The sequence below is a fragment of the Engystomops pustulosus genome, chromosome 2 (assembly GCF_040894005.1).
Source record: "Engystomops pustulosus chromosome 2, aEngPut4.maternal, whole genome shotgun sequence".
In the NCBI taxonomy this organism is placed as follows: Eukaryota; Metazoa; Chordata; class Amphibia; order Anura; family Leptodactylidae; genus Engystomops; species Engystomops pustulosus.
Window position 1 is genome coordinate 101,362,912 of NC_092412.1, and position 27,969 is coordinate 101,390,880.

Below are 27,969 nucleotides of genomic sequence, written 5' to 3' on the forward strand. Positions count from 1 at the left end.
AGTGTCTCGGCGGGTATATTTCGCTATGGTCTCTGGAAATATTATTTTTCACATCTGTAGCTGTATAATAAATGAATATTTCTCAAAACATGACTGAAACGGGCACGGCGCATAGAATTGTCGATCTCTCTTTACGTCCGCATAGACGTCATCACCACTGGAGGCTCTCACCATTGGCTGGACGTGCGCAGCTATCGCTGACGGCGCGACGGAGAGTAAGGTCGTGCGCATGCGCAGAGGAAGCCGCTAGCAGCTTGTGGGCACCATATGCAGCGAGGTACTAGAGCCGGGGAAGAAGTACACGGACAACAGTCACCATGGGCAAGAAGCAGAAGAGCAAGGCAGAGGAGAGGTAACTATCCGGGCGCTTCACGTCATGCTATCATATGTGTGTCTCCTCCCGCCCTGGCCCGGCGGCTGTGCTGCTTCTCCTCTGAGGCGAAGGCCTATGAGTGGCGTATGCCGGCTGCAGCTCTATGGGAGGGCCACACATGTCTAGGGGGCCCAGCCGATGTTACCTCATGGCCGCAGACCTGTAATCTCCTCACATTGCTGTACAGTATGACACGGCGCGGATTCGGGTGCTGACCGCATGATTACAGACTATTGTTGTCAGCACTTCATGTTGCCTGCATTAGCAGCACGTAGTATTATTGCTAGAAGCCTGTCCCTGACAGGGGGCTTCAGCTGCTGCTTATAGAAACAGTACATCCCAGACTGCTGTTCTAAAGGTCGCATAGGACTCCCTTATAACCTGGATGAAGAGCTGATCTGGGGTGTCCGTACAGGGTATTACCCCAGCTGTAGGAAAGACTATAACTGCCTGGGGTGTTCTCCTGCACATGCATCCTGCCATCTGATTCACTTCTAATGAACTGAATGTGTCTGCAATTTGGGTGGGTTAGGGGATGTACCCCACTCATCAGTTATCCTGTAGTGTGGTGATAAGGTGTGACTTAGCGTAATGTGACCATTCTTTTTTTTTAAATAATGTTACATTTCCCCCAAAGAGAAATGTTGTGGCTTCCTCTGGAAGTACTGTTAACCTGTAACTAGAGAAGCTGGATCTGTGACAATAAGCCAGTACCGGACGGGCATTTTTATCAGTACATATACGGCTAAGATCTCACTTTACTGTTCAAACCTCTGTAACCTCCTCACATCTCTTAAAAAAAGAGCAAAGGTTTAACATATCCATTAAAAATCCCATTGACATCAATGCAAATTTTATGTCATCCATTATGTTCTTTTTTGGCAGGTATCCGTATCCACACAGTTTTTTTTGGGTGGAAAAAAAATTACGGTGGCGGCAGTACTAAAAGCAATAATGGATACCTGCCTAATTAAACATAATGGATGTTGTAAAATTTACATTGATGTCAGTGGGATTTTTACTTTAAACCTCCAATCTTTACCTTTTTTTGATGGAGGTAAGGAATGGAGATTTAAAAGGTAGTGTGAATTTAGCCTAACTACAGGAAATGGTTGCACCAAATTGTTTATCTCAGACAATATGTATAAATGACCTGTGGGCGTGTAAATATTAGGCTGACCACAGCATTTTACATGCAACAATGATACATTTATTGTGAGCAACACATGTATAATAATGGAAGGGGGGGGGGGGTCACTTTATTCATGCCAATGAAAACCTGGGCTCAAGCATTATTTTTCAAGCATAAAAATAAGTACGGGCAGCTACAATTAAATATGGTGTATTTGACATTACAAATCCACAAGATAATAATAATCACTTTATTATCCGCAAAGTGGAAATACAGTTCTTGCACGCTACTCCATAAAAAGAACAATACAATTACAATAAATTACATAACATTAATACAGATACACACATCCTGATAAAAATAAATCAATTCCCCCAAGATGTCATAGATTAGTACACTAATATGCATCAAACAGTTACTGCATACAGGTTTTACCATCACTATACAATCTAATAGCAGATGGGACTAAACTGTTCTTCATTCTATCTGTCTTACACATCCAGTGATTATATCTACCACTGAACACACTTTGCTGACTCGCTAATGTGTCATGGGTTTCTCGGGTCCCTAATAATCTTATTGAATCTGCCAAGCACTCACTTATTCAGAACTATCTCCCAGGAATCCAACAAGATTCCTACTACAGACCCGGCTTTCCTGATCTGACTATCTAGTCTAGACCTCTCATGAATTGTGATTCCTGTACCCCACGCTGAGGCCGCAAAAAAATTAAACTCTTTCCGGCACTGATCGATAAAAACTACACAACAAGCGTTTACAAACATTGTACTTCTTGTGCTCTCCAAGATCCTTCAATCTGCTTTGAAATTTCTTCACCTGTTAATTGACATGAAAGTGCCAATCAAGTTTCTTATATACATAGACCCCCAAGTACTTATATTCAGAAACTTGCCTGACTACAAGCTCATCTATGCAGATAGGTAGACATACATCACTCTTTTTCCTTTGTACTACGATACACTGACTCAGTGTCACAGATACAACCTACCACAACCGTATCGTCACAAAATTTCTGCAGAAAGCATTCCCCCGCGATCATGCCTTATGTCAGCTGTGTAAACACAAAACAGAAAAGATGCTAGGACTGTCCCCTGTGGTACCCCTGTGCTGCACTACAGTCTGTCCAGTAATATGGAAACCATAAAATAAAGTGCAGAATATAATGACATTACATACAAATCTAAAAATATACAGGCACAGGCAGGACCATGTGTCCCCATTACATATATGCCATGAAATTCAACCTACAGAGCGAACGCCTCAGATATTTTCCCTGCCAGGCTGCCAGACCAGACTCATTTTTATAACATTTTTGTTTTTATTTGGGAGTGGGGTGGATAACTTTTTCATTCTTTTTATTTCTCCTCTTTTAAAAAAAAATTTTTTTTTCTTTCAATTAATGAACTGGGGCTCCACATTATGCATGTTTCTCTCAGAACCCTCGGCAGTGAAGTGTATGAGCAGCTTGCAACCCAACAAAGGCAGAGGGTAGAATAGTTCTGTGTAGATTTATCCCCACTGGGCTATTTTTCAGAAGTAAAGCTGTCTATACAAAGGTCATAGACTTCTGGACCCACACATAATTCATGAATAGTTGAATAGTCTTTGTTTGGGAAAAATAATCTTTTTCACCATTGTTGTGCACTGACCTTATAGTTTCTATCTACAAGTTATGTTGCAGTTGAGAAGTTTTGCTAAAATAAGTTCTGCCAAGTTATTTGATACTATTTTATTAGTTTCATATTTCTGTTGAAATGGTGAGATAAGAAATATCGGGGAAAAAAACGTTTCATTTGCCAGCAAGGGCAAAGGAATTGTTACCAATCCTGACAATGTTATTGCCATCCATGAGAAATACATTTCTGCTGGAAGTGCGGTAGTTATTTAATATTGCTGAATTGGTACAATTTTAATTGTTTTTAATCTGTCTTTCTTGTCTATGGCGGGATACAAATTTCATGTATGCCTTTTTGTTACTTCAATAAAGTGATTTTGTATATTGTCAGATGACACATCTCTTGCTCTTTTTGTATATATTAATATTGCTAAATATAACTGGGAAAACAGGCTGGACAAAACTGTCTGCTTAAATGAGCCGGCTTGGGCCAGAGCCACATGGCAGCATTGGTTGCATGCAGATCACAGGAACAGAAAATTTGTCTTCACTGTCATACAGCTTACCCAGGGTGTTTGCATTTGTTTTTACTGTTGTTCCTCTGCAGCATGGGCAGAGCAGTAATGGTTGTCCTGGATAAAGTTTTTTTGTGTGTGTATTACTACCTGAGGCCTCAATCTATTGATCTGAAGAACTCCAGTGCAGCGCCTCCTGTTGGCTGTAATTTCTATTGGTATACAGAGGTGCTGCAGTGAGGTTGTGTCAACAGCTTTCAGTCGCATGTGGCAGTGGCTTGTATTGGACTATAATGGAAGAGAACTTTCAATGCGGTGGATTCATTGACACCCACTTCTATAATGTCCCTCGGAAGTGTTTCTTTGTCATCGTTGTTGAAATGGTGCTGACCTCATCATTCCTGTGCAGGCTTGTTGGGGGTTCTGCTGACACTCTCTAATCTGGGTGTAACATTTCCTACTAGCTACCAATGGAGTGGTAAAAAAGATGTCATGTAAACATGGCTGCATCTGTAGTTTGCGCACATCAGTCCTTTGGTTTGTTTGATACTGTTATTTTGTTGTGAGCCAACTATAAGTCACATAATATGTCATTATTATTTCTTATCCACATCACCTGGGTAGAATATGATCTGCTGAAGTGTACCTACCAATAATCCTCTATCCTTTCCATGGCTGAAATTGTGGCACATGGCTGGCAGTGTGAATGTGATCCCTCTTTGACACAGTCGTGTCCTAGGTTTGTGTTTTCTGTACTTGTTGTGTGATTGTTTATATGTAATATAGGTGAACCCTTTTTGAAATGTACAGAATCATGGATTTGTGATCATTCATACTTAAAGGGGTATTCCCATCTGGGTATTCACATTTAATTAATTTGCCATATATACATTTCTTCAATTGCATGTTATTATAAATGTTTTACCTGTGTGAAGATAATTTTCCATAAATGTAGCCATGTTCCTTAGGAATAGCTGTCCTTGGATACAACCACCTCTGCACTCTGGCAGCAGTAGCCAGACCTGTGCTATTGAGCCTTGCCAGACAATCTAGATTCAGATTTCATTACCACGGTATGGCTGTGGACATGCAGTAACTCCTAGACATTTCATATGTAAAAAAAACTATTTGTTTCTTTGTGCAATGCCTCCAATAGAGATGGTCGTATCCAAGATACAGTCTTGTTTCTAAGGGACAACATGGCTACATTTATAAGAAATTATCTTTACACAGGGAATAAAAATAGAAAATGAAATTCACCAAAATTTGAGGCAAAGTCAGTCAACTTATATGTAGTCAAAATGTAGATAGTTATGTCTAAAGAGGTACTAAGTGCATCCCCCTGCAGAAGCACCTATGATAGATTTAACACATCTTGTACTGTCTGGTCTACTTTGTTTTAGGACAGTTACAAACGGCTGAGATTGTTGTGCCATAGATCTTAACCCTTTAAGGATGCAGAGTATTTTGGCTAAATTCTCACTGTCCACCTTCAAAAATCCATAACTTTTTCCTTTTTCTGTGTACAGAGCTGAGTGAGGGCTTATTTTCTGTGTAACAAATGTTACTTTTCAGTGACGTTATTTATTCTATGCCGTGTACTGGAAAGCTGGAAAAAATTTTCAAATAAAGTGAAATTGGCAAAAAATTGCATTTGTCACGTTCTTGTGGGCTCAGTTTTTACGACTTTCTCTGTGCGCTCCAAATAACACTACTACGCTACTTTATACTTTGATTCGGTACGATCTTGGTGATACAAAATTTATACAGGTTTTAGTACATTTTCAAAAAATTAAATTTGTACGTAAAAAAACTTTTGCCATATTCTGACGCTAATAACTTTTTTCATACTGTGGTGTATGGAGCTTTTTTGTGAAATGAGCTGACGTTGTAATTGCTACTATTTTAAGGACTGTGGAACCTTCTGATCACTTTTTATTACATTTTTTTTAATGTGATTTAAATGGTGTGAAAGCGTTTTGCACATTTTGGGCACTATTTTCCGTTATGGGGTTCACCTCCGGCACTAACCATTTTATATCACTATCTTGATAGATCATAAATTGTGGGACGCGTTGATACCTAATCTGCTTTTAATTATTACTGTTTATTCCTTTTTATATCATTTCTAGAGAAGGGGGAGGGGGTTGAATTTTTAGGTTTTTTTAAATAATTTTTTGAAGCTTTTTTTTTTTTTTTTTTTTTTTTTTTTTTTGGTTGTATCTGCGTACTGGAAACTATCTTCTCTTTATATTTGCAGCTACAGTTTCCTAATAACAGTTTTGTAATATTAGTGTTCTATGTTTTTTGTGAAACCTCTGAGTAGATCAGCCAATATTTACACCGAAAATTGGTCCTTCAACAGCTTAACGTTCTTTGACGTATATGCCGCATGTGTTAACCCTTTGTTTGCCGGTGGCAGTCAAGGGGAAGCAGCAATCTTTGTTTTGATTGCTGCTTCCCCTGACGATCTGTCGCCATAATTGCCTTCTGTCTTTAAGGTTACAGTCTTTCTCTTTTCTGCAGATCTTTAACAATGTGCTATTTTCACATTGTAATAGATGATGTGGAAAATGATATAGAATATTTGTGGTAGGATCAATCAGACCTAGGGTTAAAAAATGTATCCTACTTTTCAGTACAAGGCTTGTAATAATAAATACCATCGCTAAGAAGTACACAGAAATAAGCCCTCAAACAGCGCTCTACACGGGAAAATGAAAGTTATAGATATTTGAAGGTGGGGAGCAATAAATTAATGAAAAAGGATGCATCCTTAAGGGGATCTTCTTAAAGGTGTGGTCTCTTGGAGGGGTTTTGCTGTATTATATATCGATTAGGTTTTTCTTTACAAATAGTTTAACATCTCGCATAATTGCAAAGCAGTTGAATGCTCTTTGGTGTTAAAGTTAATGGATAGCAGGGAAATCCAGCTTTCTGCCGAGTCTGGGAAGTTCCCTCTTTCTGACTCAATCGCTTGCAACCCTCTGGAATGCTATATAAAGAGATGAGAGTAGCTGCTCCTCACCAGCGCTGGAGAAAGTGCTTGCCTTATACAAGCGAATCACACTGAGAAGTATTTCTGTGTGTTTATTTCCACAATGTTTTGCTTGTTATTTGACACTATTTCTTCTTATTGTCTTTTATCAACCATAATTTATACAGATTGTTTTTATGCTCCTGATGTTTGTAGCTACAATGACGATTTCTACATTGGGCTTAAAAATATCAGCCTTGTGACAAATGATCATATTAGGAAATATTATAATTTTGTTACTTTCAATAATTGTTTATGTGATCTTTTTGTATGTGACAATGTGTCCTAGTTTGCTACATACGGTATTCATATTGTTCTGTGTATGAAGACAAAGGGAGTAGAAGAGGTTTCCCTATCATTAAACATCATATTTATCGTACAGATCATGTAACGTTTGCCATGTGCATGCTGGTAAAATTATCCATGAAACTGTTATGACCTTTTACATGCATTGTGTGGAGCCACCTAAATGTCTATAATCTAATGAGTCCTCTTTACACCCGAATCTCATACTAAAAATATTTAACTGTTTTTAATACAGTGGCAAGGATGATGTCGACCTTGATGCCCTTGCTGCAGAAATAGAGGGAGCTGGAGCTTCCAAGGAGCAAAAGGGTAAAGCGAAAAAGAAGGAAAAAAAGAAAAAGCAGGATTTTGAGTGAGTTGTTTTGTTTTGTTTTTTTTTTTAAATCTTGTGCTGTAAAGAAAATCTACCATTTGCTTTTATGCATTATGAACATACCTTGAGAATACTGTAGCTACACTGATGCATAAACATATATTGTATAATCCCTGAACTGAGTGGTTTTGCAGAAAAAAACAATTATAAAATTATAATGAAGATCTGTCGCTCCTGTGGCTGCTCTTACCCTAATTATGCACTGTTTAAGAAAATTATGTAATCACTGTGTTGTCCCTGACAGGCAGAAGTAATCAATTGCTGCACCATCCACCAGCTGCTATGTATGAGTTATCCAGCTCCGGTTGATTAGTCCTTTCTGGACAGTTAAGGAAGCTCAGTGTAATGTGCTGAATTTTATAATTGTTTTTTGAGCAAAACCACTCAGGGATTAAACCAGATATGTTTCTGTATCAGTGTAGCTACAGCATTCTCAAGGTATGTTTGGTACACAATGCATTAAAACAAATGGTAATGTCTAGTCTGACCAGTGTCTTATGCTGCTTGTCTCCAGTGAATTGCAGTGAATTGTAAACTTGTTGAAGCCAAAGCGTGTGATTGGACTTTGACATTTTATGTGTTTCATTCATTTTTAGTGAAGATGATATTTTGAAGGAGCTTGAGGAACTTTCTCTGGAAAATCAAGGAGGAAAATCCAATAAGGATTCAGTACAAAAGGTGTGTTTAAAAAATTATATATATATATATTTTCGAATTTAAAATAAAAAACAAAACAATAGCAAACAGACATAAAATCTTTGCTTGATGATAACATAAGGTTTGAGTGGTGTAAAAGGTACAAATGGCTCAGTTATTTGACAATACCACACAAAAACCTAAAATGCCAAACAGAAGGGAATGAACCATGGAAAGAGCAGGATGGGACAAAAGCCACATTCCTTAAAGCAAATTGACAAGGTACTCATAGAATGCTGAAAAGTAATCCAATGGCGCCATGTTTTCTGGAATTTTTCCTTTTGATCTCTGAGAAGCATTGAGATCCATCATGAGCATCGCCTCCTTAATTTTCCCAAACCAAGGCGATATTGTTGGGGACATGTTGATATTTATTACTTATAGGCAATTTTTCTATGCTGTAAAACCTTGAGAAGTGCTGGCGATGGCTGATCTTTATTGTTCCTGGGTGTCAATTCCCCGCTAGTCTGATGTTGATGGCCTGTCCATAAAATAGCTTGTGAATATTTTTACACCCGGAAATCCCTTAAAGCCTCCTCAGGAAATTGGGTGTTTTGCAAATGCAGAACAGTCAAAATGTTTGTTATGGATCAACAGAGAAGATAAATACTAATATTAGTTTAAACCGCTTGCAAACTCTTTATAAATGTTTTGTTTGGATTGTAGAAACCAGAAATAGAAGAGCCAGAAGTTATACCTACAAAGCAGGAAAAGAAAAAGAAGGCACAGAAGGGCAAGAAAGCCAGCTTTGATGAAGATGAGGACCATAGTGATGAAATGGAAAATAAAAGTACAAAACCCAGAAAAGAAGAAAAGCCCAAAATTATGTCGGAGAGTGATGATGGTGATGATAGCCATTTTAATAAAACTTCTAAAAAAGGTAAAGGCAAAAATGAACCAATCAATAAAAAGACCCAGATTACCAAGGAAGCTAAGGATCATGGTAAAGAAAAAGTAGATATTCCTAGTGATAGTGATGAGGACTCTGATGAGCTCAGCAGAGGTAAGAAGGGGAAGAAGAAAGAGCCAAAAGCCAAATCCGTTGTTAAAGCTGATAGTGGAGATGAGGAGGGAGAGTTCAAAATAAAGACGGCTGCTCAGAAGAAGGCAGAGAAAAAGGAACGCGAGCGTAAGAAAAAAGAGGAGGAAAAAGCTAAATTGAGGAAGCAGAAGGAAAAAGAAGAGGCTGAAGGTCCTAAAAAAGAACCTGCTAAAATGAGTGCCCCCGAAAAAATACCAGAAGAGACCGCAACCAAAAAGGACAAAAAGCCTGTAGTGGCAGCAGAGCCTGCAGAAGTGGAGGAAGGTAAGTGCAGATTTTACTAATTGCCAAGTGTCTGATTTATTGCACACAATTGCATGGCTTACTTTGGTACATGGTTCAGGCTGCATGTGTATTTCACAGTGCTTCACGCTTGCCTTTAAATGTATTATAATATACATTTTCTTTTCTACAGATGATGATGAGGATGATGAAGGCGACAAAAAGAAAAAAGACAAAAAGAAAAAGAAAGGAGAGAAAGAGGACAAAGATAAAAAAAAGAAAGGCCCAAGTTCAGCCACAGTGAAAGCCATGCAGGAAGCTCTTGCTAGAATGAAAGAGGAGGAAGAACGTCTAAAAAGAGAAGAGGAAGAACGACTGAAACGGCTAGAAGAGCTGGAAGCCAAGCGTCTGGAAGAGGTGATATTTTCATATCTAAATGAAATCATAGTACAGTGACTATATGATACAACCTGGTCTTTATCACTGGTGGTTTCCAGCACATATAGCCATAAGAATGGCACATCGTTCTTGTCTCGGAGCAAGGAGCTGCCTTGTCAGTGGGTCTGACAGAAGTTAATCGTTTTGGTTCTTTTCAAATGGCAATGTTATAACTATAAAAGGGCCACAATAAAAGTTGCCAAAGTGATTTTGTTGAACCAAAGTTATGGATATCGGTCTGATATTATCACATCATTTTCTAGGAACGTTTAGAGCAAGAAAGGAAAGAAAGGAAGAAGCAAAAGGAGAAGGAAAGAAAAGAGCGCCTAAAAAAAGAAGGAAAGCTACTGACAAAAGCTCAGAAAGAGGCCCGTGCTCGTCATATGGCTACGCTGATGGTTCTTCAAGCACAAGGTTAATAATTATTTTGGAGCAGAGGTGTACAATTTTTATTAGGCAATCTTAAATCTTTAGTAGAACCAGAGATCGCATTAACGCCTTGCCATGTGTCATAGAAGCATGATGAGGCGCCATTACCCCCCAAAATAATTGCCATGCGTAAAGATACGCTTGGCAATCATTCCGTGTAGCGCGCAGGTTGAGCGGCCCGGCGCGCGCTTCAAAGAAGGAATATGTCAGTAGCGTGATTGTAGCGCGGGACCTGAGAGCAGTGCCGGATGAGTGTGAGCCACGGCCGGGGGTACACTGCAATCTGTGTATCTGGTGTGTGCGCGGTGAGCAGACAGATTATGTTTTTGTATAAATAGCGTCTATTAACACTATATACGGCTATAAGATATATAGATGTATTACCGAAATTTTCATACTCCTCCTCGGCTAAAAATACTCCTCAAAATATTAACAGGAGTATTATTACCCTTCGGGAAAAATGTTAGTTCAGCCTCTGGGTAGCACCTTTATGAACCGTGGGCTAAAATGTCAAGCGTACTCCACATTTTTGTGTACACTAAATCCAAATGGACTCCATTTTAGTAAATGTGATCTATTGGGGCTCTTTGGTATCTATCATGTCACATGTATGTCTTCAGCATGTATTGACGGAATAAAAAAATTAAATGAGTGTTTTGGGTGTAAATACAGATTTGTCTCTGCGTAGTAATTTTTCTCTGCATTTAAAGAAAATCTACCATCACAATTGAGCATAATAATCCAGGGTAACTTACTCATAGATCCAGGCACTGTGACTGTGGTAATCTTCTTATTTGTTATACATGGCCTCCTAGTTGAAAAGTTGATTTTGGAAGGAAGGAGGCCATGGATAACAAAATCTGAGAAGCTTACCACAGTCATTGTGTGGTTCTATAAGAAAGTGTCCCTGGTTTATCATTCTTGATTTTGATGGTAGATTTCATTTAAATATAATATGATTGGAATGTAATTGCAAAAATGTCAGTGAACACCTAAAGATAAAGGTAATCGCTGATGTGTTCTGTTTGCCTCTGTGGTGGATACATGCTCCTGGGTTTTGGAGTGTAGTTGACATCATACAGTACCTGTAATTTGTAGTTGTCTATATGCTCTTGGATATGGAGTATCGCTGCATAGAGCTTCTGTCCTACTCGCTAAAAAGACATAATTCTGGGATTTGGAGCCTAAGAGGATGAAATTATGTTTAAAACAGCGGTTTTACATTTATGAAGATATACCGTATTACACATTTTTTTTCTTGTGTTCACTAGCAGTATGCAGTTTTGGGGACTGACAATTAATGCTATTCTGGATAACTTTTGATTATTGATTCATGAAATATTATTATTTTTATTTTTTTTTGTCTCTTTGTGCAAACTGAGATTTTTTTGGTTTTCTGTGACAGGTGTTGAAGTGCCATCTAAAGACTCTTTGCCAAAGAAAAAGCCGATCTATGAAAACAAAAAGAAAAAGAAGGCTCAACAGCAAACTCAAAATAAGGAAGGCAAGTCTTCCCTAATCTTTTACAAACGCATATTACCTTTTGTATTGTTATCTGTTTGTAAATGTTTTACAGACAGTGTTTATTTTCATTGTTATTGTCTTTTGGGCAGCATTATTAATTGCTAAATACCCAACTTGCCCGAGTGAGTTTGATGCGTGCAACTCGCAGCATGTGTTAACTGGAACATACGGCTCGAATTAACATAAACCGGAACTTGACTGACCTGCTGAGTTAGGTTCCGGTTTATGAGTGTTTGAGCCGTATGTTCCAGTCAGCACATAATGTGAGTTCCACCCATCAAACTCGCTCCTGGGCAATAGTCCTTCAACATCTGAGAAAGCTGAGTATCGCTTTCAGTAGTGCCTGGAAATTATCGCCCTTTGCCACCTTCATCTATCTCAACTCTTTGTTTGTATCCTTTAAAAGGGATTGTTCCACTTATTCAGGGATAGTAAAAATTATATTTTTGTGGGCTAGAGAGAAAATGCCAGCTATGCCATATCAGTGGGGCGGAACCTATTATTATATGATGCAAAATATAGTGTGTGAAAGGGTTTACTAGCTTGGACCGCACTCTGTTAAACTGAAATGACATTCCAAGGTCTGTTGCTCTGAGTGGGCTTTGGCCTGGTAAATTTGTCCGACAGTTTTATGTAGTTGCCTCTGCCATCTGAAACTGCATATTTTTTGCAGTATAAGTGTTTTCACTTACACTGTTTGTGTGTCATTGAAGTCGCTGAGCATCTAGTCTCTCAATCCTTTTCCAAACTGCCAGTTTTTGGCGCAGTGTTTTTGACAGAGAGTGATTTGGCAAGTTTCAATCTGAATGTAAGGCATTTCTTTGGCTACAAGGTTTCTGGTAGACTTTTTTTACTTTGCCTTTTGGGGAAAACCATGCAGATAACTCTCTACTTGAAGTTGGTTTATTTAAAAGAAAACCAAACAAACATGGATTACAACTGTGAATTGAATGTGTGTTTTTGTTGTATAATAGCTTTTGGAGCAGAATGATTCATAAAGTGAACATTATTTAGGTTTTTCAGAACAAGTGGAGGCAAGTTCTCCAGTTGATGAGGTTCCTGTTTCTCCGGTGCCAGAAAAAGAAGAGCCCCCCTTGTCTGCAGAGCCTCCTGGTGAGTAAATTTCAGTATGTAAATTTGAACATCTGCTGGTAAATAAGTCTTGGCTTTTCTGATAGCATTGAGAAACTGAAGTCGTTTTAATGTTTTCTGGTTCCCGGCCACCACATTTACTATAGTCTCCGCCTGAAAACGCCATTCTTAATAAATTCCTCCCATTGTGCGCAAGAGATTCCAGAAATGCTACATACTGTTTACCTGACCCTTATTTCAAACAAAGTACCCACTTCATGGAAGCAGTACTGCCTAATGACAGTGGTGTCTTTCAGATGGTTAGCGCACCGTGCCACACTAAGTCTATATTCACTCGTCCAGAGCGGATATATGAGTACTTCGCATTCCTCCCCTCTAAATTGAAAGACAAGCCGTATGGCTCAGTCGCAATCAGGTGTCGTAAACTATGAGAACCATTGTAGACCAGAGCACACAGGATTCTGTCTGCAGCGCATGAACATGCAGACATTGGTAACTGATTTGTAGACTGTATTTTTATACAACTGTATAATGATGCATTCAGATCTCTTTTTCATCTCTCTGTTGAAAGGATACATTGGGAGGATTCCGGATGTATCTTTACAACGGAGGGCAGCAGAATATCACATTGTTGGCTCCTGCAGTGAGCTTCGTTCTTCCCCTGAAAGCAGGAGGTGGAACGGAAATTGGCAGCAGGCGCACTGATCTGTTGATGCCAATGGGCTGGGTGTCTACCTAGTGATGTGGCTGTCAATATTTGGACAAATGCATTACTGGGAAAACACCTGCAGCGTACGCTCAGTGGAGACCAGGGATGTATACTATAGAGTTGCAAAAAAAATAAAAAAAGACAGCACCCTATGCAATTACCAAAAGTTGTTTTGTTTGATGCACGCAGCCCAGGGTCCTAGTGTACAGGATCCGTAGTCCAAGACAAAAAGAGAGAAGGCCTCAGCATCCAACATAATGAAAAAAGGTTAAACCTTTATTCACACGGCATAGAAAAAACTGCAACGTTTCAATTCACCATGAATCTTTGTCAAGCATGCTTTAACCTTTTTTCATCATATTGGATGCTGTGGCCTTCTCTCTTTTTTCTGTCTTACTATACAGTTGCATCTCCAATAGCAACTGCAAACTCGCTGTTTGCAGTGCGATCTCTGGCTCTCGATGTTTTAGGTGCAAGTAGTGAATTTAGATTCCTTACCGTACCATATAGTTCATTTGCAGAACTCTATAAAGTAGTGATTAAAGAGGTTATCCGGCTGTAAAAAATTACTGAAGGCCGGGCTGGGGAAAGCTAGTTAAACATAATAAACATGTACTTACCTCCTCCGGTGGCACCGATGTCCCGAGCCGCGGTCCGTTTGATCCGTGCCCCTGTTTGTTTACAGGGGCACAGAAGCCGCACACTGAGAACTTTCGGTCCCCGATCTGGCCGGCTCCTCCAATCCCTCCCTATCTCTCAGCGTTGTAAGTGCTGGGAAATGGTGTCGGATGGGAGCTTCCGGCCGGCTGCCCGGAACCTCCCTGTGTGCCCCTGTATACAAACCGGCGCACAGAGGAGGCGGACCGCGGCACATCGGCGGCGCCGGAGGAGGAAAGTACATGTTTATTATGTTTAACTAGCCCACCCCAGCCCGGCCCTCATTATTTTTTAATGCATAAGACAGTTAAAAAAAAAAAGAGCAAATCTCCATTTTGGTTCCATTATTAAATGTGCTGCTCTTGTTTGTCATCAATGTAGGGCTTCCAGCAGTAGGTTTCCTCTGAATCTTGCTCTACTTTACATGCTGGTGTGTTGGTCTGTAGCTTTGTGTTTTAATGTTTATTTTTATTTCCAAAACTGAATGTTTCTCACAAACTTTCCAGACATGTTTTTCCAGTGTGACTCTAATGAGGATAGTGGGACAGATAAAGAAGGTATTCTAGCACCACGTGATGCATGGCTTTGATTGTTGTGAGCTTTGCCAGTAATAATCCTGTAGATTAATCTCTAGCTGTGTAGAATCTAGCTATCCTATAGTCATGTTGGTGTTTACTTCCATTTATCCCAAAGACCTTCTAAGACTCCCATTTTTAGGTTTCAATATTCCACCCATCTGCTCCAAAAACATCCTTGTGAATTCATAGCAGAAAGCGGAGGCTGATCCTTGTGTTTCTCCTATGGTCAGCATAAGAGATGGAGAAAGCCACAGCACCTGGTACGGTTCAGTTCCAGAAAATCTTTATTGTATCATACAGGCATAAAATTACAACGTTTCGATTCTAGTTGAATCTTTCTCAAGCATTCGAAATGTTGCAATTTTATGCCTGGATGATGATACAATAAAGATTTTCTGGAACTGAACCGTACCGGGTGCTGTGGCTTTCTCCATCTCTTATGCTGATTTTGGGACTCTGAGCACCGGATCCCCAGCTGCGAGCACCACCCAATTGTATTTGGAGCCTTGGATTGCTGTCTTCTCTTCCTCCTTTCTGCTATGGTCAGGACATGTATCCACTTCCAATAGGGACGCAACCACATTAGGCCAGCAATTATTGAAACTATGGCAAAACCCTGAGGTTTTATTGAAGAAAAATGTAAAGCCGATCAATTTATCTTAATGAGCACAGAGGAGAATTGTATAGCAACTTGTGGCACTTGTAAGGCATTGAAAAGCAGCAACTATGCAAATATATTTACTGCAATTTTTGGCAGTAATGTGGCAGCCACTTCTTTGCCGCATGGATTTAAATTCTTGGCACACGGATAAGGAAAAGATGTACTAAAGTTTATAGAGCCTCAAGAGCCTGTCAGTGCGCAGTACAATGATGTCCCCTCCACCATGTTAGAACTGAAAATTGCTGTGGCCAACCCCCAGCAATTACACTATGTGTTCTACAACAAAAGTTACTTCTGTTACATCAAGAAATGTTATGATTGCTGGAGTTGGTCTACTAGACAGAAATGAGGTTAATATTTTGGATTTCTTCGATGAAGCCTGAAGCTTTACTAAAGGCATGGGCAATGACTAATAGGAACATGGTAACTGCATGCTTATAGTGAATGATACATTGTGATTGTTGGGGTGCTATGGCGTGTTTGTCAATGCACCCAGCCGTGAGCAGGCTTCATGAAATTTTGACTTGCCATATACTTTCTCTCTCCTTTTCCACTACAAAGGTTTATTAGAAGGAATAGGAAATGTGATTATTAGTTGAATAGGTTGTTTGCTTTTTGTGTACTAGTTATTGCTGGCAGGAAAACAGAATGATGAATATTAAGGTAAAATAACTTTCACTACTTCCATATTTGTTGGATGAGCAGATAAGACTTAAAAATATGTTACCTTACTATGTGTGTTTTCCTGTCTGTAGCTTCTATAGTTGGTTGGTTATTATTGTTAATATTTGATCACCTGGAGATGGATCAGTACATGCTTATCCAACATATATTAGTTTATGGTTTTACAAAATGGGATGCATACCCTTATATTTCACCATCCCTGCCAATTCTTTGCCTTGGTTAATAGCAATGTTACATGACCATATTGCGCCTAGTTTTTGTTGAGGAAATTCAAAAGCCTTTAGCCACTTAGAGGGTTTTGTCTGTCTTGTCTTCAGTTTAGAATATAGAAATTTGTACTGCAGGTGGCTAACAGTATATGGGGCTTTGGGGTAGAATAGTTGGTGCCCAATAATATGATCATGAAGGGCAAATTAACTGGACTGTTTCTTAATTCTTAGAAAATGAAGATGACATTGGTGTTGACGACTGGGAGGCCAGAATCAGCGATGAAGAAAAAGGTCTGTAACTTTTATTATTATTAATAGACTTTCAATAAGGTCATATCTTTTGTTCTTTGAATTTCCCGACCAGGCACATTTGTAGTGTGATGTCCAACAATTCTGATGTAACAATTAACCATTTTGGGACTAGTTAATTTGAAACTTCAATTTGAATATTGAAATTTTCTATAGATCACCTGCTAAAATCTGCACCAAACATTTACCATAAATGTGTTACATCTTTGATTTTGGAAATCACCTGATTGCAAAAAATATTTTTAGAATATTTAAAGATTTTTAGTCTCTTCTGTCCAACATAAAATGATTTGGTTCGTTCAATAGACAATAGACAAACTGTGCACATAGAAGTGCAGGAGAAAAATGAAGATGAGGATGAAGAGGATGAGGATGATGACGAAGATAATGATGAAGAAAGTGAGGAAGAGGATGAAGATGATGAGGGAGATAGCAGTGAGGACGAAAAATCTGCTGATGAGAAGCCTGAAAAGCCAGCAGAGCCCCCTTCCAAACCTGCTGAGAAGAAACCTGTGGTACAGCACAGCTCAGATTCAGAGTCTGACTCTGATGATGACCGCACTAAAGAGGAACGGGCCTATGATAAAGCAAAGAAGCGAATAGAGGTATTCCTGAAAATACCTGCTAGATAGTGGTACTGTATTTGTGAATATAGTGAGAATACTATTCGTTATAACTTCAAGTTTTAATACCTTTTTTATTTTCGTTTGTTTGTTGTCTTTACAAAGAAAACTGTTATTGAGGCTGATCTAATAATAATTTTTTTACGTACGTTTATCTTATTTCAGAAACGACGTTTGGAAAACCAGAAAACCATCAACCCACAAGTTCTGCGGGCACCAGTTATTTGTGTTCTTGGGCATGTCGATACTGGAAAGACAAAAATCCTTGATAAAGTTAGTCTTTCTCTAATGTTTGTGTGATATCTACACTTAATATATCATGCCAAAAATTTTAGTTTGGTTGGTGGACCTGTAGCCCAGCATTTAAGACAACTTATATTGTGTAACGTTCTGCATCTATGAATTGCTTCTACACTGCTCAATTGCAACTGTAAACCAGGCAAGTGGGGTGGAGAGAATCTTTTTATTTGTAGCCTAACTTTCATATAGATACCTGATTATTATGGGAAGAAAGACATTTGTCAATGAAGTTCAAAGGGAATGGGATGTGTTCTATACATTTACTTAAGCACAATGTTACTTAGTTGTAGCTCATAGTAAAAAAAAAAATAAAATGATGTATTGAAACTTGCACTATACTCCGCTTTTAATAAAACTCCGTCCTGATGACTTAATTGTATTTCTTTTAACTCTATAGTTACGTCACACTCATGTACAAGACAGTGAAGCTGGGGGTATCACTCAGCAAATAGGAGCCACCAATGTTCCATTGGATGCAATTAAAGAACAGACAAAAATGGTTAAAAATGTAAGTAACCAATGCTACTTAAGCGACCAACTAATGATTGTTTGACTTATTCAATATCAATTTCTGATTTAATTACTTTTTAAATATTGAATTCTTTGATTCAGTTTGATAGGGAGGACATAAAGATTCCAGGAATGCTCATCATTGATACACCTGGTCACGAGTCTTTCAGGTATCATCTTGCCAACCACATATAACTTACTTCTTGACATCTCTGTATAGTATAATTTAGTCTGTTGACATATGCCTTCAACTCTTCCATGTTAACTCTCCCCAAATTCTTTCCAAAATTTCTAGTAACCTGAGGAACCGTGGAAGCTCTCTATGTGACATTGCCATTCTGGTGGTAGATATCATGCATGGCTTGGAGCCACAGACTATCGAATCATTAAATTTGTTGAAGAATAAAAAGTGTCCATTTATTGTAGCACTAAACAAAGTAAGAATCCTTTGCTTTCATGCAATAAGTTGTATGCTGTGTAGTAAAGGTCAGGATTTTGAGATGTTTTACATTCTGCTAATTCAGATTGACAGGTTGTATGACTGGAAGAAAAGTCCAGAGACTGATGTGGCTGCTACATTAAAGAAACAAAAGAAAAATACCAAGGATGAGTTTGAAGAGCGCACCAAGGCCATTATTGTGGAATTTGCACAGCAGGTCAGTAAAAAAAAACATATCTACAAAACAATACATTTTTAGATTTGATTCACTTCAATGTCCCTTTCACACAAAGCTAAAAAAGGCATGTAATATTACTCTAATAAATACAAAATATTTGAAAAAATTAAACAGTTGTCGGCTAATTGTGACGGCGCAAAGAGGAAAATAGTGGAATAGAGGTCCAGTATTCCTTGTGGTTCGAAAAAACAATCTATTGGTTTTTCCTCTGCATCAACGTCATTCAGAGAAGAAGAGGGTTGCATATGAATGCATACATATATGTAGTAGACAAGGTAAGTAGTACCTTACATTAGTTGTGAAAAAATAGTCTCCCTACGTTCCCTCTATATGACGCTCCCGTGGGTTCTGTTGTTGAACTTGCGGTAGGCAGAGTGCGGCTGTGTAGCCCTCCGGTGTGCGGCGTGTGTCTGTGCAGCCCTCCGGTCCTTCCGGCTGGGGAACTCCACTGCAACACCTTCCGTTCCGCTTCGACCCACGGGGCACCCGTGTGACGAGAGATAACAGGGAATAGTGCAACACAGTTTTGTTTTGGGAGAAAGTGTATCTTTAATGTTATACTCACAAATTTTTCAATTCAAAAGGCCTTAGAAAAATCTCATAAAAGTCTCATGCACGTTCGGTGTTGTCTGCCCGACTCGAGTTTCGCCGGATTACGGCTTCATCCGGGGCCCTCTATTTTTTCACACCTAATGTAAGGTACTACTTACCTTGTCTACTACATATATGTATGCATTCATATGCAACCCTCTTCTTCTCTGAATGACGTTGATGCAGAGGAAAAACCAATAGAATGTAATATAATATTTATATAATATGCCATATAATATTTCTTATGAAAGATGAATTTCCCTTACACTGTGTTTGCCAGAGGAGCTAACTTTCCAGGGTTGCCACATGTAGCCGCAACTTTTATTTTTTTAATATTGATCCGCTGGCAGTGGCCCATTCCTCCTTTCATGGAGACAGACATTTGTGTGACTAGGTAGATGACACAGTAGATGGTGTAGCTCATAATATTCTTGTGGTACTGATTTTGTGTGATGAACTTTAACCCTGGCTTCAATTTCCATTCTTGTTTCACAAAAGGGTTTAAATGCAGCCTTGTTTTATGAAAATAAAGATCCACGCACTTTTGTGTCTTTGGTGCCAACCTCTGCTCATACTGGAGATGGCATGGGCAATCTGATTTCCCTCCTAGTTGATCTTACTCAGACCATGCTCAGTAAGAGGCTCGCCCATTCAGAAGAGTTGAGAGCTCAAGTAATGGAGGTAAGGAAACATAAGGGGTAACCCTCTGTCAATGTTTCTTGTATATCGTCTACTTTCTATTTATACAAATGTAATTTTGCTTACTCTAGGTAAAAGCTCTTCCTGGCATGGGTACCACCATTGATGTAATCTTAATCAATGGTCGGCTAAGGGAAGGAGATACTGTTATTGTTCCTGGTGTTGAAGGTCCAATTGTCACACAAATCCGAGGACTTTTGCTCCCTCCTCCAATGAAAGAACTAAGAGTAAAGGTAACCAGTGACTTATATATATTTTTTTTTATTGTTTCATCCTTTAATTTGGTGCCATGCCATCAACAGTTTTGCTTTTTACATAGTACATCCAATTAAAAGGGATGATCCCATCTACGTTATTTAGGGCATAACCATAGCATATCCCATGAATGCCATATTGGTGTGGCTTCCAACTAGTATCCGCTCCTAACACCCAAACTGATGGAAACCTGACCTATGGTTTTTATATGAAAGTTATAAAATCAGAATTGTGACCCTTTCATAGAGTTTAACAGAGGGACTCTGCAGCATTTATCCATTTACAGGGTTTCCTGACGTTTTCTGTAACACTAGGTGGTGGGACCCAAATATTTTAAAAGAAATTTGACAGCCGGAGCTGGTGAAAATCCTTCACTGCGAGAAACAAAAAATGTGTTACATAAAAATGTGTTACATAAAAAAGTGTTACATAAAATGTCTGCTTTATATTGGACAATAAATTGGGGTGTTTTAAGGTTTTATCACTTCAATATTTCAGAATCAGTACGAGAAGCACAAAGAAGTGCTTGCTGCTCAGGGAGTGAAGATCTTGGGCAAGGACCTGGAGAAGACTTTGGCTGGTTTGCCATTTTTGGTTGCCCATAAGGAAGATGAAATCCCAGTCCTAAGAGTAAGCTTTGTTTATGTTAACCTCAGGGGCTCACTTTTTTCTTTAAACTGATTTATAGCTGATTTACCAGCTGCACACAATACAAATCTTCATATGGCGAATTTGGATGAAGAACCGCTTTGAGGACCGAGCAGAAGAAAATGCATAAGTTGTGTGTTGGTGTAGTTTTTCCATTCAGTAACACTTGAGTTGAATATAAATTGCCATTTTTAAAATCATATATGACTTAAAAATCCATATGGAATGCTCTGCACAAAGTTGGGATACACTGCAGATGGAAACAATCTGTGCCACATTTAAATTTCCATGTGGGATTTTCCTCCCAGAAATCTGCATAGAAGACTCATGGCGTGTGTGTTATGTGCAGCTGGCCTTATTTTGTAGATGGATTAATATGTTCTGTGTTGATTTTTATGCTAATACCTTCTTCACATCTGCATCACTATGTTTGTCTGTGTGTGGTTTTTGGTGCATTACGGATTCTATCTAAAGATTAGGCGAGACAGAGGTTACACTAACATTTCTTCAGAAGGGTAAAAATACTCCTCTCACAGTTTCTAAGGAGTACTTTTGGCCGAGGAGTATAAAATTGTCAGTAATATAAATATATGACTACTAGTCATGTATAGTGTAAATGGACATCTATTTATAAAAGAAAATTGTTACAGCCTCTGTTTTCTGTGCTTAAGTAGCCAATTGAGACAAGTAAAGTAATAAGACCAGGCTGGGGCTGACATCTTCCTCAGTGCCCCCAGAGTGGGCTGGGGTTGATGATGATCCCTGACCCCACCCCTAAAGCAGGCTGGAGTTGACGTTGGAACCAGACCCCTCCCCCAGAGCAGGCTGATGATGGGGCTGACACCGGCCTCAGAACCCCTTCCCCAGAGCAGGCTGATGATGGGGCTGACACCGGCCTCAGCCCCATCATCAGCCTGGTCTGGGGAAGGGGTTCTGAGGCCGGTGTCAGCCCCATCATCAGCCTGGTCTGGGGAAGGGGTTCTGGGGCCGGTGTCAGCCCCATCATCAGCCTGGTCTGGGGAAGGGGTTCTGGGGCCGGTGTCAGCCCCATCATCAGCCTACTCTGGGGAAGGGGTTCTGAGGCCGGTGTCAGCCCCATCATCAGCCTGGTCTGGGGAAGGGGTTCTGACACCGGCCTCAGAACCCCTTCCCCAGACCAGGCTGATGATGGGGCTGACACCGGCCTCATAACCCCTTCCCCAGAGCAGGCATGCCTCTTACTGTATACAGGGGCTGCTTATATCGACCCCCTGTCACAGTACAGGATCAGGCTGTGACATACACAGCTCGATCCTGTTGATGGCTGTGTGCAGGATTGCATGCTGTTATTAGTTCTGGGCCCATGACCTTATATTGAAGCCGCAATGTGGCCTGGTGGGGGAAGAGGGGCTGTATAACATATTCTGGTGCCGGTGATCAGGATCGCAGTAAGCCCTGACACAGCTCCGAGCTACCAGCCAGTGCCTAAATGAGAAAACCACCAAGTGTATGTAAACGCTTGGTTGTTTTTTAGGGGAGTAAATCGGCCTCTACACGCATCACAGATGCGTGTAGAGACGTTATCGCGACCTTTGAGGGGAGAAAATAATATCTGAATCCTTTTGGAATCCCATTACAATTTACAACTTTATCAATGTTTGTTTGCCATATTTAATGATATAATTTGTCTCTTCTGTAAGGATGAGCTCATCCATGAGCTGAAGCAAACACTTAATGCTATCAAGTTGGAAGAAAAGGGAGTCTATGTACAAGCATCTACTCTAGGATCCTTGGAGGCACTGCTTGAGTTCCTGAAAACATCAGAAGTGCCAGTGAGTTTCTATATGTATACCTTGTGTGGCCAGTGCAGGCCAAACTGTTGTCTACTGCACGCCACAAAGTTTTGTAGGAAATTGTAGTGGTTGTGTAAACTGCAGGATTAGCTCACAAGACTGATGTATACATTCTACCTCCCATACAGTATGCTGGAATTAATATAGGACCTGTACATAAAAGAGACGTTATGAAGGCATCTGTGATGCTGGAGCACGATCCACAGTAAGTTCTATTGTATATACATGCCTGAGAATGGGGTATGTTGTTGGGGTGTTCATTGCCTCCCACAACAAATCTGTTCCAATAAACAAAAAAAAAATGTAATGGCCTTGTGCATGTATGATCTGTTGTGAAAGGATGTTAGACTATGCCACACTATAGAATGAAAAAGTAGGACATATACTAGAAAAGAATCCCAAGCATTAGACCTCCGTCAGTAAGCCAGGAGGAGATAGAGGGGGAGATTCATCCATCTGGAGTACCGTATTTTCCGGACTATAAGGCGCACTTAAAAGCCTTGGATTTCCTTGCCCTATATGAGGGCAGCGGACCCTACTTACATAGGTCCCCGCTACCGGAGACAGCAGATCTCCAGCGGGAACTGCAGACCACGCGGCACGAACAACTTCTGCCGCATGGTCTGCAGTTCCCGCTGGAGATCTGCTGTCTCCGGTAGCGGGGACCTATGTAAGTATGCCATTCTCCACCTTCCCCGCTCACCTTCCCCGCGTTCTGCGTCTCTTCTCTGCGTCGCGTCCTGTCGGGTCTCCGCTCCGCCCCCGGACCTCCGCCACTCCCCCGACCCTGCGCCTTATAGTCCGATGCGCCTTATATATGGAATTATTACATATATAAGGCGCATCGGACTGTTGCGCCTTATATTCCGGTGCGCCTAATGGCCCGGAAAATACGGTAATTGGCACCTGAAATGCCGTGCGCCACATTTTATGAAGGGTTTTAGACCATTTTTACACAGTTTTCTGTCTTGTCTGAAAAAAAGGGACATGCCCTTGGGAAAAAGGGGCATGACATAGACCAGTAATGGCAAACCTTTTACATACCGGGTGCCCAAACTGCAACCCAAATCACACTTTTTTTTCGCAAAGTGGCAACACAGGGTTTTAAGCAGTAACTTATTGCTCCTTGTTCATCTTTCAATCGTATCAGCCTTGAGGACACCAACAAAAATCATTACAAAAAAAGCATAGGAACAAATTTGGACTATTATTGTACCTTCTCTCCAGGGTCTCTCTGTACAGGAAGACTCAAGGGGTCAGCAGGAGGACCTCCAAATATGAATAGGGCCTGTCCACACCTTCTCAGCTCTTCCTGCAGTCCCAAGCAACCGAGGAAGTGTCACTTTACAATTGCACTGAAAGCACACTCTTCGAGTGTTGTCTGGTGAACTGTGCTGGGCCGATGGCCTGGCTGCCCCCATAGAGTGATCCGATTGCCACCTCTGGCACGTGTCATAGGTTCGCCACCATTGACCTAGCCCGTACATCGGAAATTTGTGACTAGACCAAATAAAAGTTGATCTAATATAGACTCAGCAGTTCATAAACTACTAAGATAAATCATCCAACTTGATTATTTTGGCCTAGAATAACACTCAGGGAAATTTCTAAACCTGTGAATAGACCAGCGCAGAGTTGGGCTCCAATGTATTTACACTGGGGGGATGAGTCTTATCTATATTTCTCTGCATGGTTACTCTTTATGTAATGGGGACCTCTATACTTGTAGTTTTACAGGGATATTTTGTTGCGAAGGTTTGAGTTTACATGGTCCTTTTTCCATTTACAGGTATGCTGTGATTTTAGCCTTCGATGTACGAATTGAAAGAGAAGCTCAAGAAATGGCTGATAGTTTAGGTGTACGTATTTTTAGTGCCGAAATTATCTACCACTTGTTTGATGCCTTTACCAAATATAGACAGGATTACAAGAAGCAGAAGCAAGAAGAGTTCAAGTAAGTACCTACTCCCTGACTGTCCATGTCCTAATAGCAGAGCAAGTTCTGCACTAGGATAGTTACATTATGGGTGGCATCTCGATCTCCCGCTAAATGCACTCTATTGGTTTTTTGCAATTAAAAGACATCTGAAATGACAGGTTTCACTGCTGCAGCTAAGAACTATTAAGGGATCCAGAACTGGTGATTTGTTATAGATATTTGGATCTTTATCTATATCTAAACCTAATTGTATTTTTTTCCAGGCATATTGCGGTATTTCCATGTAAAGTGAGAATTCTTCCTCAGTTTATCTTTAATTCTCGGGATCCCATTGTCATGGGAGTGGTTATTGAAGCTGGTCAACTCAAACAGGGAACCCCCATATGTGTTCCGAGTAAGAATGTAAGTTAACCCTTTTGTCACTCACATTAGGTTGGTCATCATTTGTCTGTACCATATTAATAAGATACATAGGGGTAGGTTTTGTAAATCTTAGTATTACATGACATGAAGTGCTGAATGGGGAGGAGCTGCTGGACTCTCCACATTGTGAAAGATGTGACTAGTTGTGCTGTAAAGGGAACCAAATAAATTTTATTTTAATTTTAGAAATTAATAAAATAATGCAGGTGATGATAGTAAACTTGGCAATATACTTTAATAAAGAAAAACAGTTTCTCATGTTTTATTCCCCCTGCAGTGAGCTGTGTTTTCAAACGCCTTCTAATCTGTACACAGCAGAAAGATATGGACAGGAAGCTAAGGACTAAGTCTTTTATACCTAGAATTTGAATCTGTAAAATAAGATCAAACTGTGAATGTCTGTAGAGAGTTAAAATACTAGAAGCTTTATCAAATTATCTGTGAGTATGGGAAATAAAGGAAGAAAGGCTGGAAAAGGAGACATAGGAACATCTTTGGCTTATAGAAAGCCTACCATTTAAATCCATAATGATAAACCAGGGACACTTACTCAAAGATCCAGACATAGTGACAGCGATAATCTTCTTATATTTATTATCCATGGCATCCTTCCTTCTAATATCAACTTTTAAAATTATGCTAATGAGCCTGAAGGGCTATAGACTTGTTACAAAAGCCCCCTCTGCTCTCAGCAGCACATCTCAGTCTCGCCCCACGCGTCCCCCTCCCTTTCTGTAATCTCGGCAGCAATAAACACACAGTTGGGCAGCAATAAGCACACAGTTGGAGATGGCAATTTGCTCCTTCAACATGGAACAGCATGCTACATTACTGAGGAGCTCATTAGCATTATTATAAGAGTTGATTTTAGAAAGGAGACCATTCATAACAAATATAAGAAGATTACCATGGTAACAGAGCCTGGATCTATGAGTAATGCTTGGTTTTGACAGTAGATTTCCTTTAAAGTTTATGTAAAATGCCCCATAGAAATGCTGTACGTCAGTGTAGTCGTTTATTTGGATGAATATACATAGTGAACACTGTTGACAATAGGCTGTCTTTAAGAAGTAGAGGAGCTTGTAAGTGGCCATGCTACTACAATGTATGTCATAAGGGATAAGATGGAGGGGAGGGACTCAAGTATTGGAACCAAATGTTCTGAACCCTGACTCAATCCAAGCTAATAAGCTACTTTAACTTAATAGCCACTTTTTTCAGTTTGTAGATATTGGAATAGTTACCAGCATTGAGATCAACCACAAGACTGTAGATGTAGCAAAAAAGGGCCAAGAGGTCTGTGTGAAAATAGAGCCTATCCCTGGGGAGTCCCCAAAAATGTATGGAAGACATTTCGAGGCTACTGATCACCTTGTTAGCAAGGTAAGTTGTTCAGTGTGTTCTCTTTTTCATAGCAGGTTCTATGGTGGGTCCTCAAGACAAATGGTCATACTGTGGTAGGAAAATGGCAGTTTTATATTCTGAGGAATGAGGTGTTCAGCAATAAAGATGTTTATTATCTTCATCCTTTTAATTGGTACCATTCCAAGGATTCTGACAGTTTTCTGTAATCCCTATGATTTCCTTGCACACTATGCTGCAGATCAGGTCCACCCACCTGGCAGCAGAACATCAAATTTGCATTCTATGAATACCCAGTATTCTATTTAGGTGGAAGGAGCCGATTGAAGGTGGTAAGCTATTTGAAAAATTATCATATTTTGTCTCTTCCTAATTGAGACAGCTATGGCATTTATTATGGCTTGTATGCCAGCTTTCTAGTGCACAACCAGGAACTGCAACTCTCTTGTTCCATGTTAATTGTAGGGGGGAGCAGGCGTAGGCACAGATGACCAGGCCAAGGACCACTTAGTATATCTGTCATGATTTGCACAAGTTCTCTCTCTGCTGGGCAGATGTGTTAAAGTTGCAGCTTCTGCATCTGGAATTGAGAGAACTTGCTAATGGTAAAATTTGAAGGGAAAATATGCAGAAAAAGCCAAAAAAAGAATAAGGGGCAAATGTAACTACAAAATTTTATTGTATTGTGTAAAGTTAATATCTGCTTTTGCTCCTCTTTCAGATTACCCGGCAGTCAATTGATGCTCTAAAAAATTGGTTTAGAGATGAGATGCAGAAAACAGACTGGCAACTCATAGTGGAATTGAAAAAGGTGTTTGAAATAATTTAAAACTTTTTTCCAACTGTTGGAAGGAGATGTAAAGAGATGAAATGTTGCAATGGGAGAAACAAAGGATAATACTGAACCTGAGGTTTGGAAGAAGAAAATAAAAGTAGTTTAAATTTGTTTTCCATGAGAAACCAAGAAATTTTACACTGGTTTGACAGTGCTCAATTTTACACATCCCCACAGTTCCAGCGTGCCTGCCCACCCGACTCCATCACTCCCACACTGGCTTCTGTTTTAAAGGAAACAATAGTCCAAGAGTTTTATTACAGGTTTTCGGTTTTTTACTTGTAAAATTGGCACTGCAGCTTCCATGTTCTGCAGCCTCTAAACCTTTTGACATAAAACCTAAGAATGAAGTCATTATTTATGCATATTTCCCCGGCACTGTGCTTTCCATGGTTTTGATTTGTGCCTACGTTTTATAAGGGTTAGCAGGAAAGCTTCCTCTGTATCTGCCTCGTGGTAATTGGTGATGTAAAATGTACTGTGGGCAGCATTTCAGTGCTTGTATAGTTCCTGCCAACGCGTCTCACTGTATTCATTACAAACAGAGCCAGAAATAAAGTACATGGGCAATATCAGCTGTGTCTGTCATTTATGGCTTCATTGTCAAAATAAAGCTATTTTTTCTCTATATCCACTCAATTTTCCTTCTTTTG

General features: G+C 39.8%; 1 protein-coding gene across 4 annotated transcripts; it reads left to right on the top strand.

Moving 5' to 3' along the window:
- Nucleotides 1-115: 115 nt before the first annotated feature.
- Nucleotides 116-27,944, top strand: EIF5B (eukaryotic translation initiation factor 5B). Of its 4 annotated transcripts, none has more exons than XM_072135771.1 (25): nucleotides 116-352; nucleotides 7,235-7,351; nucleotides 7,969-8,050; nucleotides 8,735-9,374; nucleotides 9,526-9,749; nucleotides 10,034-10,184; nucleotides 11,605-11,703; nucleotides 12,738-12,836; nucleotides 14,688-14,738; nucleotides 16,545-16,604; nucleotides 16,929-17,227; nucleotides 17,411-17,518; nucleotides 17,943-18,053; nucleotides 18,158-18,225; nucleotides 18,351-18,492; nucleotides 18,580-18,711; nucleotides 19,822-20,004; nucleotides 20,094-20,255; nucleotides 20,776-20,907; nucleotides 22,605-22,736; nucleotides 22,886-22,962; nucleotides 24,547-24,711; nucleotides 24,960-25,098; nucleotides 26,341-26,502; nucleotides 27,203-27,944. In XM_072135771.1, exons 1-25 carry the CDS (start codon nucleotides 318-320, stop codon nucleotides 27,308-27,310), a joined length of 3,678 nt encoding a protein of 1,225 aa, XP_071991872.1. In that variant the 5' UTR covers nucleotides 116-317; the 3' UTR covers nucleotides 27,311-27,944. The 4 variants fall into 4 exon arrangements, with proteins under 4 accessions (XP_071991872.1, XP_071991873.1, XP_071991874.1 ...); XM_072135772.1 differs by having other exon boundaries at nucleotides 12,747-12,836; XM_072135773.1 differs by lacking the exon at nucleotides 14,688-14,738 and having other exon boundaries at nucleotides 117-352.
- The last annotated feature ends 25 nt before the right edge of the window (nucleotides 27,945-27,969 follow it).

Bases quoted from the DNA above. Each gene is read 5' to 3' on its own strand.
- EIF5B (XM_072135771.1), top strand. From the start codon at position 318: ATGGGCAAGAAGCAGAAGAGCAAGGCAGAGGAGAG. The intron at 18,493-18,579 runs GTAAGAATCCTT...CTGCTAATTCAG, and splicing joins TTATTGTAGCACTAAACAAA to ATTGACAGGTTGTATGACTG. The intron at 18,712-19,821 runs GTCAGTAAAAAA...GTTTCACAAAAG, and splicing joins TTGTGGAATTTGCACAGCAG to GGTTTAAATGCAGCCTTGTT.